The 13,278-nt window shown below is 40.5% G+C and overlaps 1 protein-coding gene across 2 annotated transcripts in view; it reads left to right on the top strand.

The window, feature by feature from the left end:
• The first annotated feature begins 1,639 nt into the window (after positions 1-1,639).
• Positions 1,640-13,278, top strand: part of AGTPBP1 (ATP/GTP binding carboxypeptidase 1) — a 126,484-nt gene continuing 114,845 nt past the window's right edge. The window contains exons 1-2 of one of the 2 annotated variants that reach the window (XM_075211064.1): positions 1,640-1,798; positions 4,014-4,080. In XM_075211064.1, the coding sequence (XP_075067165.1) occupies positions 4,049-4,080 (32 nt within the window). In that variant the 5' untranslated portion in view covers positions 1,640-1,798; positions 4,014-4,048. The remainder of the gene's footprint in view (positions 1,799-4,013; positions 4,081-13,278) is intronic. The other variant, XM_075211063.1, reaches the window with a different exon arrangement.

Raw genomic sequence — 13,278 nt, 5'->3', positions numbered from 1 at the left:
TTTATATTATTATTTATTTGGTCTTGGAGTGCCTCAACTTGACACATTTCTTTTTCTTTGTTTCCTGTGATCCCAAAACTGCCAGTTTTCAAAATAATTTAATTACTTTTTAACTTTATCATTGAAAGAAGTGTGCTAGTATGCTAATCTGTTTTACAATCGATGTATTGCCCTTTTGTCCAAGAACAGTTCTATTAATGAGTTCTAAAGCCAATTCATAACTCTCTTATGGAATATAGCAGAGATTTGACAATAATTCCAGTATACATTATATTATTTTCTGCACCTATACATAAGAAACATAATTATATTATTTTGATTCCTTGGGTTGATACATTATCCCTATAGGTTCCTTATGGGGCATATATGTGTTGTTCACACATATTACATTGTTACTTTCAGAGGTTGCAAATTTATATAGAGGTCTCCCCAAACATGAATTAAGTAAAGTATTGTTTGATCCATTATGTTTCCCATAAATATATAGTAAACTTGGAATTACCTACGTATAATTGTTCCTCACCAAAGACATTTTAATACATCTTTTAGGATCTGCTAAGCTCTTAAATGGGCAATAAAAAGGGTTGATTACTCTTATTTGATAACAGGGTATCCCTGAGTAAATAATTTGGGTAAGGTAAGAACAGAAAGCAGACCCCTGAAGTATGTATGTTTCCTTCATAAAATACATAAACTCCTTCTTTGCTTTTACATAGCGATTGCTGGAAATTATTTTGACTAAGGCTATTTAGATATTAGTATAGATCATGACAATATTAACATATTATTTGCATAAGTATCCTAATTAGGCTATAAACATAACATATTGCTTGATAATTTTGTTTCCAATACAGAACTATATTACATTTAAAATATAAAATGGTCCACAATGTTGAACATATCCTTTCCAGGTCTACATTTTAAATATTTGCCGCTGGAAATGTCCAATTTTCACAATTGCCCAATTCCATTTCTGTATATTTAATTCATTTTCAGTCTATTCTTATTGTCTGTACTTTGTAAGTTCATATGTATTGAAGTATCCAAAAAAAGAACATTATTACTACATTCAGCAAAAACATATTGATAAAGATTTGACACCAAGGCTCACCAAGAAAATAATGATTTTAAAATGTTTGCAACAATGGGGCAAAATGGCCAAAATTGCAAAACAACATTTGGGTGGATCACATCTCACCAGACTGTAATGTAAGATATGAGAAACTGCAAATGAAATGAGAACAATCTGGGAAGCTTGCATATAAATATGTTTTTACAAAAATGGTCTGCCCCAGACACAGATGATTTTATGAATAAATTGTATGCAATGTTAATAACAAATGTTACGTATGGCAATGAAAATAAGTGTAAATACTGATAATGCACAACAAATTACAGAACATGTTGTACAAAGAATGTGATTAGGATTGGTATATAGTTAAACAAAAATAACTCGTCTCTTGTCAGTGTTTTGTTGTGACCAGAACTGGACACCTCCCCACCCATCACCAACAGGATATTTTAGCCCCGCCCAGTACACAATATGTCTACGCCCATTGCGTGTAGCCCCGCCCACCTTGGAGCTCAGCGCCGGCACACACAGCTCATGGAAGCAGAGGCCACGCCCTGTGTCTAGTAGGTGTGCGGAGTCCGGACACGCCCAGTTCCCCTGTCATCGGATCCTAGCAGCATCGATCAGTAGCTCTTGCTCCGTTGCCATCTGCTGCTGCTGCGGTCTGTATGCTGCTTGCAGTCCTGGGAAGGAGCAGACTGGCCGTATGATCGGCGCACAGATCAGGTGATGAGGCCTGGGGACTGCGGGGTGTCTCTGATGCTGCTGCTGCTGCGGCAGTTGTCGGGGTGGGGGGAGGAGCAGCCGCAACGGGTGGACGCTGTGCAGACTGCTCACTGCGCTGCTCACACCCTGCACCTGCCCGGCTCTATGTGGCTGTATACATGTGTGTGTATAGATGGTTGTGGGGGAGACGGGCATTGTGACTGTGTTGTCATAGAGACACAAAGCGTCTTTCTAATTTGTGTTCTCAATCTTGGCCAAGATCTGCCTTGTGCGCAGTAATTAAGACAAGTAATGCCACTCTTGCATACAATATGATGGGCGGATAAAATGTCTTACTGTAAAGCTTCGTCAGCTGTGGCCACAAGCTGCAGAACTAACTTCATTATATGATGTGTGCAAGAGGGGTAGACAGTAGTGTGAGGTGCAATTGGATGAGTGGCAAACCCTAATGTCATAAAAGAAGAGTCCCTGCTCCATTGGAGCTTACAGTCTAAATTCCCTAACACACACACACACACACACACACACACACACACACACACACACACACACACACACACACACACACACACGTACGTACGTAAATTTTGATAGCATCCAATTAACCTACCAATATGTTTTTGGAGTGTGGGAGGAAACCAGAGCACCCGGAGGAAACCCACGCAAACACGGGGAGAACATACAAACACTCCTCACAGATAAGGCCATGGACGGGAATTGAACTCATGACCCCAGCGCTGTGAGGCAGAAGTGCTAACCACTTAGCCACCGTGCTGCACCACCATTTCCTTGATTTAAATTTTGCTTATTGTATCTTATTACTACAATATTAACTACTGTCTTGTGCAATTAAAATGGGCTCTCTTTTCACTTCTACACTTTGAACCCCTATTTTAAGGGTTGTTACCCACTACTGTTAAGCGAATGCCAGTGATACTGTTTGTTATATGTCACCAGTTTTACCATGTGGTGTGTGAGCAGCACTTGCATCTGTGATCAGGATAAGGGCTGTGTGTGTCAATGGAGGACACTACATTGCCCCACTTGAGTTCACTTGCAGGTTTGTTCCCGTGAACAGAGTGAGTTCTGCAGCTCTTGACAGCAGGTGTAAGTGGACATGTGGTCATTGGAACCAATAGGTTCAATCCTAACTTGTTTTCATGCTTTTACTAGTGCCAAAATTCAATATTCACTAAAAGTGACTGGAACAAGGTGACTAGAGCATCTAAGAAGACCTACATTATACTCTTTGTATGTCCTAAAAAGAACTCCCCCTATGCTCATTCCTGGAGCAAGCATAAAATATTTCTATGCACAAGAGACAAATGTCAGATGCTAGCTGTAAAAATGGCTCATGCTAGCTCCTGGGTTACTTCTGCTCTCATTAGACTAACAAGCTGTGATGTATGAGGAAGCCACCCAGGAGCAAGCAACAGTCTCTATGTAAACCATACTCTATCTTAAAAATGACAGGTTCTCATTAACTAGTAGTTTGCACTAACTGGACAACATTATCACATATTGCACACATCATCAACATTTATTTATATAGTGCCAGCAAATTCCGTAGCACATTATCACATATTGCACACATAAGTTTTGTCATAGTGAAGCTGTGTATAATGACAAACCAGTACTATGTACCGGTATGTTGTTTTTGACCTTGGCATTAGCTAGGTTAACCATCTCCTTAAAATAAGCACTTATAAACGTGGGTATCTTTAATTTGCCCACGGTGTAATGTGCTCAAGTGTGTTCAAACACTCTAGAATCTTTAGGGAGAACTCACAAAAATGTTTATATTGAATGCTATCATGCCATATATGTGAGACCATGTTAAAAGCATTTTCTTGTGTCCATGGTGCATCCATTCTCAATGAATGCTTGTGTGTATTGAGAATATGTTCTCCATATTAATCGGCATCCATTTTTTTCCATTTAATTACTGATGTAAATTATCCAGGTTCTGTGGCTTGTTAAATCCAAGTAACATAAAGATTGACTTCAATCAGCCACAGAACCTGCATAATGTAAAATTTTCAGTAATTGAACTGGCATGAGTTGGCAAGTCTACCAATTAATCATTTAACATGCATTTGAACAAACCTTGTATGAAATCATGCCATGGGCGTATAAGAAATAAATGTGAAATGCTGATATAATTTGTTGTTGTTTGCCTTTAGTTGTTCTAATTGGTGTTTATTACCGTTTTCAGGAAATGAAATGGTGGAGTGAACATATAATATCAAAATGAATAAAATGAAAGGGCCCACTGAAAAATGGTGAGTGCAATTAATAAAGAATGAGCCGTCAGTCTGGGTTAGACTGGCAATTTGTATTGTAACTATCCCTATCATTAATATTTCATGCCCATTTGATTGCAGAGCCAATTACTAACAATGAAGCAGAAAACGTACAAATAATAATTTTTGCAATGATGGGTAGACTACTTCTTTATGGTCGTCAGATATGGAATCCTTAACTGAAGCTACTAGATTCTAGAACAGGGGTTGGCAAACACCGGCATGTATGCCAGACCTCCACGGAGCATGCAAGTAAATGGGTAAACTGCAGTGGAAAAAGCGATTAGGTTGTAGTAATGCAAGAAAAGTAGGGGAGTCATTGTCCAGTAGCAGGAACCATATACCAGATACCATATAGCAGTGATTGGTCCTACAAGGAGAAGCTTGAGGCTGGGGCGTCATTTGTGTCTACTGACAGCTGCCGCACTCCTCTCGCAGGTCTGCGTTTATTGCTTTGCAGTTTGCAGCAAGCAGCGTTAATACCTTGTTCGGGGGGTTCCTGCTTTGTGACAGCAGTGAGGTCATGTCACCTAACTCCAGTAACCGAACGTCGCCGGTACACCACCCGTGACTGTTTCCTTTCACATGACCACCATCGGTATAGAAAAGTGAGTGAAGAATTTATTCCATAAGTCATTAAGATTGGTACACTGTCATATACCATCATTATACCCAATAACTTTTTGCATAATAATTGTTCCACTCTTTCTAGTACTTATTATACATGTCCTTATAAGCAATTAATAATAATTAATAGTATCATGTTATTAGCATGGTACAATAATAAATAATATCTATAAAAATGTACAACTGGCAGACGTGGGTTTGATTAGATTTTAGCCGGCACACGAATAGAAAAAGATGGCCGACACTTGTTTGAGAACACAGAACAACAACCACCAACTGTAAAGTTTCTAGTTTCCAGATACACTATATGGATAAAAGTATTTGGCCACATCTGTTAATGATTGAATTGAGGTGTTTCAATCAGACCCGTTGCCAGAAGTGTATAAAATCAAGCACCTAACCATGCAGTCTCCATTTGCAAACGTTTATGATACAAAATGGGCCATTCTGAAGAGCTCAGTGACCTCAAGCATGGTACTGTGATAGGATGCCACCTCTGCAATAAGACAGTTTGAGAAATTTCATCCCTTCTGGATATTCCATGTAGCCAACTGTAAGTGAAAGTGGTGTTTAGGAACAACAGCAACTAAGCCACGAAGCAGAAGACCACGTAAAATTACAGAGCGGGGTCAACGACTGCTAAGGCGCATGGTGCGTAAAAGTCACCAACAATCTGCTGATTCTATAGCTGAAGAGTTCCAAACTTCCAATGTCATTAATGTAAGCACAAAAACTGTGCAGCGGGAGCTTAATAGAATGGGTTTCCATTGCCGAGCAGCTATATGCAAGCCTCACCAAGACCAATGCCAAGCATCGGATGGAGTGGTGTAAAGCACACAGACACTGGACTGTGGAGCAGTGGAAACGTGTTCTGTGGAGTGCCGAATTGCGCTTCTGAGTTTGGCAGTCTGGGTTTGGCGGATGCCTTGAGAATGTTGCCTGCCTGACTGCATTATGCCAACTGTGAAGTTTGGTGGAGGAGGGATAATGATATGGGGCTGTTTTTCAGGGTTATCTCCAGTGAAGGGCAATCTTAATGCTTCAGCATACCAAGTCATTTTGGACAATGCTATGCTTCCAAATTTGTGGCAACAGTTTGGGGAAGGTCCTTTTCTATTCCAACATGACTCTGCACCAGTGCACAAAGCAAGACTGCAATGACATGGTTTGATGAGTTCGGTGTGAAAGAACTTGACTGGTCTGCATAGAGCCCTGACCTCAACCCCAGAGAACACCTTTGCGATGAACTGGAACGGAGATTGCGAGTCAGGCCTCTCGTCCAACATCAGTGCCTGACCTCATAAATGCTCTACAGCGGCGGTTCCCAAAGTGTGCGCCGCGGCTCCCAGGGTTGCCGCGGCGCTGTCACTGGGGTGCCGTGGGCCAGGCAAGAAAGAAAACAGAAACGTACCAATCCGCGCGGCGCCGGGACCCAGCAGCCTCCTCTCTCCCGCAGCTGTCACTGACGTCATTCAGTGACAACTGCGGGAGAGAGGAGGCTGCTGGGTCCTGGCGCCGCGCGGATTGGTACATTTCTGTTTTCTTTCTTTTTTTTTTGCCTGGCGCGGAACAGAGGGGGGCAGAGGGGGGCAGAGGAGGAGGGGGACAGAGAGCAGACCGAGGGCAGAGGAGGAGGGGGACGGAGGACAGAGGGCAGAGGAGGAGGGGGACGGAGGACAGAGGGCAGAGGAGGAGGGGGACAGAGAGCAGACGGAGGGCAGACCAGGAGGTCAGAGGAGGAGGGGGGCAGAGGAGGAGGACAGAGAGCAGAGGAGGGCAGACCAAGAGGACAGAGGGCAGACCAGGAGGACAGAGGGCAGAGGAGGGGGACAGAGGGCAGAGGAGGGGGACATATGGCAGAGGAGGAGGGCAGAGGAGGGGGCCAGCGTGACAGAGGGCAGAGGAGGGGGCCAGCGTGACAGAGGGCAGAGGGGGCAACGTGAGAGAGGGCAGTGTGTCTGGTTGCAGAGGGGGCAGTGTGCCTGGTTGCAGAGGGGGCAGTGTGCCTGGTTTTAGAGGGGCATTTTTGCATACAACTAAATAAGTATTTCTGTCGTGACCTAAATACTTATTACAACTTTTTGACCCAACTACCTCTAAAACAGGACTGTTAAGTAATTATTTTGGAGGGGTGACTCTAAGAGTGCCGCGAACTGCAAAAGTTTGGGAACCACTGCTCTACAGAATAATTGGGCTCAAATTCCACAGAAACACTCCAACATCTTGTGGAAAGCCTTTAAAAAAGAGTGGAAGCTGTTATCGCTGCAAAAGGGGGACCAACTCCATTTTAAAGTATATGTATTTGAATACAATGTCATTATAGTCCCTGTTGGTGTAATGGTTAAGTGTCCGAATACTTTTGTCCATATAGTGTGTGTGCCTACACAAAGAATGATCAGTTTGTAACAGTATATCCTCTAACTGGTTTTTTTTTTTGGGTTTATTTTTAATGTGTTAAAAACATGTGTTGGTTACAGGTGATCCAATACAATCAGATTTAATTGGCCAAATTGATGGATAATCCGATTGATTTCGGTGGAAATTTTTAATCCAAAATTGATTGGATCAAAGTTGGATGAAGAGTTTTTTGTTTTTTTTTTATATTTTAATCATGCAATTAAACTACAGCAATTCTACACATGCCATATGCCACCCATTGTTTTTGTCCTCTGTCAGGCCAAATTGTAATGTGGGTGAAGCAGTCATTTGTTTTTTGAGTTGAAAATAATTAGTTTGTAACGTGTGTCTGTGTGGTATGTTGGTGTGAGTATATAGAAATTCAATAGTTTGTTCAGAAAATAAAACAATTGAAGCATTTTTGACTGGCTGTACTCAACTTCCCCCAACTCCCCTGAAAAGCTCCCTCCTCTGGCCAGCACCATTTGTAGTAGGAAAAGGTTGTGCTTGTCAGGGGCAAACACAGGATTTTTAAGGGGGAGATCCCCCCCCCCCCAAAACAATATATAGAGAGAGAGAGAGCTGCAATGCTGTACTGTACAGCAGCCGCGGCGCTGTCAAAGAAGCGTCCAGTACAGTGCTGCTGTGTAGGGGCAATGTTTAGAGCCTGTTCGCGGAGGGGAGGGGTTTCTGGAGAACCAGAAACCCCCCCCCCCCCCCTGCGTGCACCCCTGCTTGTCTGTCTTGAACAACCAAATAATGTAAGTATGGTACATTAACAAAATGGATGACAAATAATAATAAATGGTGTCTAACTAAGGGTTTTTCAAGATCTTGCTGAAACATAGGGGGGTATTCAATTGTTAGGGAGATCGCTGAAATACTCGCGCTCCAAAAATATTACAGTTAATACGGTAATATCTCGCTGAATTTCAGAGAGTAAATTACCGTATTAACGGTATTTACGCGCAATATTACCGCATTAACGGTAATATTTTTGGAGCGCGAGTATTTCAGCGATCTCGCTAACAATTAAATACCCCCCATAGTGTTAAAAAGCTGTTTATTTTTAACATACAAACATTTTTTTTTTTTTCAATTTACACTTTTCCTCTAAATGAGGTATAATTGTAGTTAAAAACTGTGTTGCTGGAGTGGTTTGCTTTGATGACCCCACAGATACTTTCTAAGTTACAGCCTGTTGTATCTGTGTGTCAAATCGGTGTCGCCAACCACACTTGTTTGTTGGATTACCTCACAGGAGCACAAGAGTTAAAATTATTGTCCCAACAATCTGATCTATCCATTTACCTCGTGTGACAAGTTCCACAAACCGTTCACTGCTGGTTAAGACTGGTTTGCAAACTTGCTCTTTGAACAACAGACTGATGTCTTGCATGGATTTATAAATAAACTAAACTGAGAAACCCATATTACATGTCCCTGTTTTTATGGGTGTAAACTTAATGGGGGTAACATGCATTTTCAACATGGTGAGTAGATATTCATTTTAATATATCAAGAACATTTATATATAATCATATATGTTTTATTAGAATCAAATTATTTGATTCAAATTAATGAATTCAATTAATAAAACACTAGAATCATAATCCTGCAGTAATGGAGAGTGGTCCAAATTATGCAACAGAGACAAAAATACATTGTATTACTTATTCAGCCTCAATATTTAATATTTGTGATACAGGTGTATAAGTAGTATGGAAATGAAATATACATTGTGGAGGGATTGAGTGAAAGGCGTACTAGTACTTGGTAGGACCCCCTTTACAGGATAGACTTCAGTTGTTCATGGTATGAATTCAACAAGGTGCTGGAAACATTCCTTGGAGATTCTGGTCCTTGCTGACATAATAGCATTGCACAGTTTCTGCACAATTGTCTGCTGCATGTTCATGCTGCAAATCTCCTGTTCCACCACATCCGGAAGGTGCTGTATTGGATTGACATCTGCTGACTGTGGAGGCCAATGGAGTACACTGAACTCGTTGTCATGTTCGTGGAACCAACTTGAGATAACGTGTGCTTTGTAACATGGCTTGTTATCCTGCTGGAAGTAGCCATTAGAAGATGGGTAGACTGTGGCCATAAAGGGATGCACATGATCAGCAATAACACTCAGGTAGGCTGTGGCATTTAAACAATGCTCAGTTAGTATTAAAGGGCCTAATGTGTGTCAAGAAAACATTCCCACACCATTACACCACCACCTTTGACACAAGGTAGGATGGATCCATCGATTCATGTTATTTAATTCTCACCCTACCATTTAACTATTGCTGCAGAAATTGAGATTTCTCAAATCAGGCAACAGTCCAACTATCCACTTTTGATGCGCCTGTTCCCGCTATAGACTCGGTTTCTTGTTCTTAGCTGACAGGAGTGGAATCCTGTAGTGTCTTCTGCTGCTATAATCCATCCAGTGCAAGTGTTGACATGCTGTGCATTCAGAGATGCTCTTCTGCATACCACTGTTGTAACACATGGTTATTTGACTTACTGTCACCTTCCTGTCGACTTGAACTAGATTGGCAATTCCCCTCTATCATTAGCTAGGTGTTTTCTCAGTCAGAATTGTCGTTTACTGGATGTGTTTTGTTTTGTGCACCATTCTCTGCAAACTCTAGAGACTGTTGTGCATGAAAATCCCCAGGAAATACCAGTTTGATATACTCATGTAGCGCTGGCAGACACGAACGTCTGCACATGCGCATTAGGGAACTATAGTCAACCAGCAACTACAATCCCCGATTTGCACTGAGCTGAGACTGAATTACATGTATGAGATACTGTACAGACTACCTCACTATTTTCATTCACCTACAAGAGAAATTCACAAACCTGTGGTGTGAGGAGCCTACGATATTGAAGTGACTATATGGTCATATCTAAGGGATAGATGGTGAAATCCCCAAAGTGTAAACATATGTCTATGCTGCTGAACTTCTTTCATGTTAATTGTTTGATATTAGTTATATTTGCCAGATGATTGTAGTTTACAGAGAGGTACCTCTTAGTAGAATAATAGAGAAGAGAGAATATATATGTATTATATAGTACTATTTATCAATTTATATACAATTGTTTGTTTAAACTACAATTTATATTTTTTATTTAAAATATTGGAAAATCCCGTTAGAAGCTTGAACCACACTAATAAATGTGCCAGTGTGGCGTCTATACATAATTCATGTGTGATATTATTCATTAGTATGTGGTTCTGGTCCAGTGAAGGGGGGCAGAGGGTTCCCTGGTCTCCCTCTGGTGTTGCTCCAACCAGGACACTACCCAAAGAAGACCCTTGGGTAATCAGACCAAGGGGGAGGCACTGCGCAATCCGGAATACAAGATACTGGATTCATTTACAGACCACACACACAAATTGATATATACACCCTAACCGGAACAAGGGGTGTTACACTCAAGCCACTCCTTCTGGCACCAACAATCCTATAACGGTCAAACTCTCTTGGATCACATTTATTCTCCATTTTGGTGTTTGCTCTGAACAACCAATCGTTACCACATGATTTGCTGATTAGATATTTGCATTAATAAGCCAGTACTCCTAATAAAGTGTGCACTGAGTGTATATCCTGCAAATGATATGTCTGGCACTGTGTGAAGTTTATTAAGTCATCCTAAACTAATGCATTCAATTTATCAAGTGACCGATTTCTTCTATGTCTGTCAGTTAGCACATATTATGGTCAGTTAGGGGTCTGTGCGTCAAGCTACGATGTGCCATTGAATGGATAAATGGCCATCGCAGATTGCATCAGGGGCTTATTGAAGGAGGAATCAAATATTTGTCCTGCCATATTTACGTCTCTCTTTGCAGTCCCCATAGATTAATATGGGGACTGTGAAGTTCTGCAATGCATGATGCTTTGAAAAGTTTTGCATTGCACAGAAAGATCTCTCCATCTCAGGTTGGTGTTATCTTTCTTTTCCTATGGGATCCTGCTGAAGCCCTCCTGCTTTGCAGGACTCATTACAACGAAAGCGCTTCCTCTTCTCACCGACAGTGCTAGGCTGACGGTAAATTGGAAAATGAGATCCCAGCAGAGGACTCACTTCGCCGGGGCTCCCGAGATGCTGCAGCATGATGCATTCCAGCGGTGCTTCAATATGCATCGCTGCAAATCGCAGCGATGCATATTCAGTGGCACCGCATTGTAATGATGCATAGACCCCTTAGCCACTGGAATAAAAAAAAAATCCTATTGTTTACATTAACTGCCATGTGCAGGCAGTAGACAAATACTGAATTACTGTGGGTGACATACATAGGTACGGAAAGCTGCAGTTTCATTACCCCAAATCTTGTCTACATTCACTTAGAAGCTCTGAGTACAGGCATGGAAAAATAAAGTAGCTTTATTGTCCATGCTCTTGGGTGTCTGGAAACAACTATAGAAACAAAAAAAAATGTTTTTGATAATAGATGACATCCTTCTGGGCATACCTTGGAACAGACTATTCTGAACCCAGTCTTCGATACAAGTACCATCATCATCATCACCATCTATTTATATAGTGCCACTGATTCTGCAGAGCTGTACAGAGAACTCGCTCACATCAGTCCCTGTCCCATTGGAGCTTACAGTCTAAATTCTCTAACACACTCACATACACACACACACACACACACACACACACACTACGGTCAAATTTGATAGCAGCCAATTAACCTACTAGTATGTTTTTGGAGTAGGCTAAACTAACAATAACTTCCTTAACCACTAAACAACAAAATCACTTAATAGGGATTCAAGGGGTTAATTTTGGACGGTGGTTTATTAAAAAACAAACAAAAAAATATATAACTATTAAAAACCATTTGGTTTAAAACTAATGTACATCAACCCATGACAAAGAGTACTTGGTATTGAGGCATTCAAATTAAATCAATATCTGTAATGAGTACTATAAAAGCTGAAATCATTATTTTAGAATACATATACATGGGTATATTATAGATAGATCTGGAAAATTGTCCAAAAATATTGCCTTCCTCTGGATTAATATTGGTATTCAATAAACAAATTATGATCAGATATGAGAGATTTGAATGTTTTTCAATTTGGAAATTAAATTAACTGTACCCCTTTGGAATCCAGTCAATTAGGGTCACACATTAAAATCTCCATTTCAGAATGCTTCAAAAGTATAGCATACTGTGAAGATGGAAATCACCTTTTAGTTTTCCACTGTTGATGTGTTTTTTTCACTCCACTTAAAAATTGAATGTGGCTGATGATTTAAATGTCAGGAAGCATTTAAAGAACTACTTCACGTTGAAATAAGGTTAATATCTTTCATTGGAGATTCAAGATAAGAACTTTATACCATATACTACTATTAAATATGGATAAAGAAGCACAATGATAAATGGTCACATTTATGCATTTAATTTTAGGATTGTCTTGTAATCCATTTTATAAAATAAAATGTAATTTAATGTGATACATCTTACTTTCTTTACTCAGTAAGCCAAGTTAGTGATGTGCTTAAAGTGGGCCAGTCGCCTACATGCAATGGAGCCATCCAGTTTGTGGCGTGAACCAGGATGCAGCCTATCCATTTGTTATGAGCCAGTGACATCATTGACACAATGCCTGACTAATACTCATAACATATTGGTTCCTGTTGATGGGCTGCTTTCTTACGACTATAAAAAATAAAATTAAAATTAAAATATCTGTAAAAAAAAAGCACAAAATGTATTCTACCCAATGTATATATGTCCACTTTAGGTTGTTTGTCTGATTGTCCAAAATGCTTTGTCAGCAATTAACCACTCCGTATGGTGTCCCAAAACATTTTCTACAGCCACTTAGCCTCTTTGCTTAAAAATGTTAAATACCACTAGGTATTCGCTAAATAACAGTAATGCTGCCTCAGACCAATGTTACAACCGGCTCATTGCTTAGATGAGTTTCTAATTTTTTCCATTGAAATACACGGGGTGTAGCTGTTACAATTTGTCTTTAATGTGCATCTGAAAATGTTCCACTCTGTCACAACTGTTTGTAGCACCGTGAGAAGTGACAAACTGGTAGGACTGAGAGAGAAGGGCTGTTATCAAAACTGTATCCACATAAACAATAAAAAAATGTAATTAATGCA

The sequence above is a fragment of the Mixophyes fleayi genome, chromosome 1 (assembly GCF_038048845.1).
Source record: "Mixophyes fleayi isolate aMixFle1 chromosome 1, aMixFle1.hap1, whole genome shotgun sequence".
NCBI lineage: Eukaryota > Metazoa > Chordata > Amphibia > Anura > Limnodynastidae > Mixophyes > Mixophyes fleayi.
The sequence above is the reverse complement of the archived record's forward strand: the minus strand, read 5'-3'. Positions and strand labels throughout refer to the sequence as shown.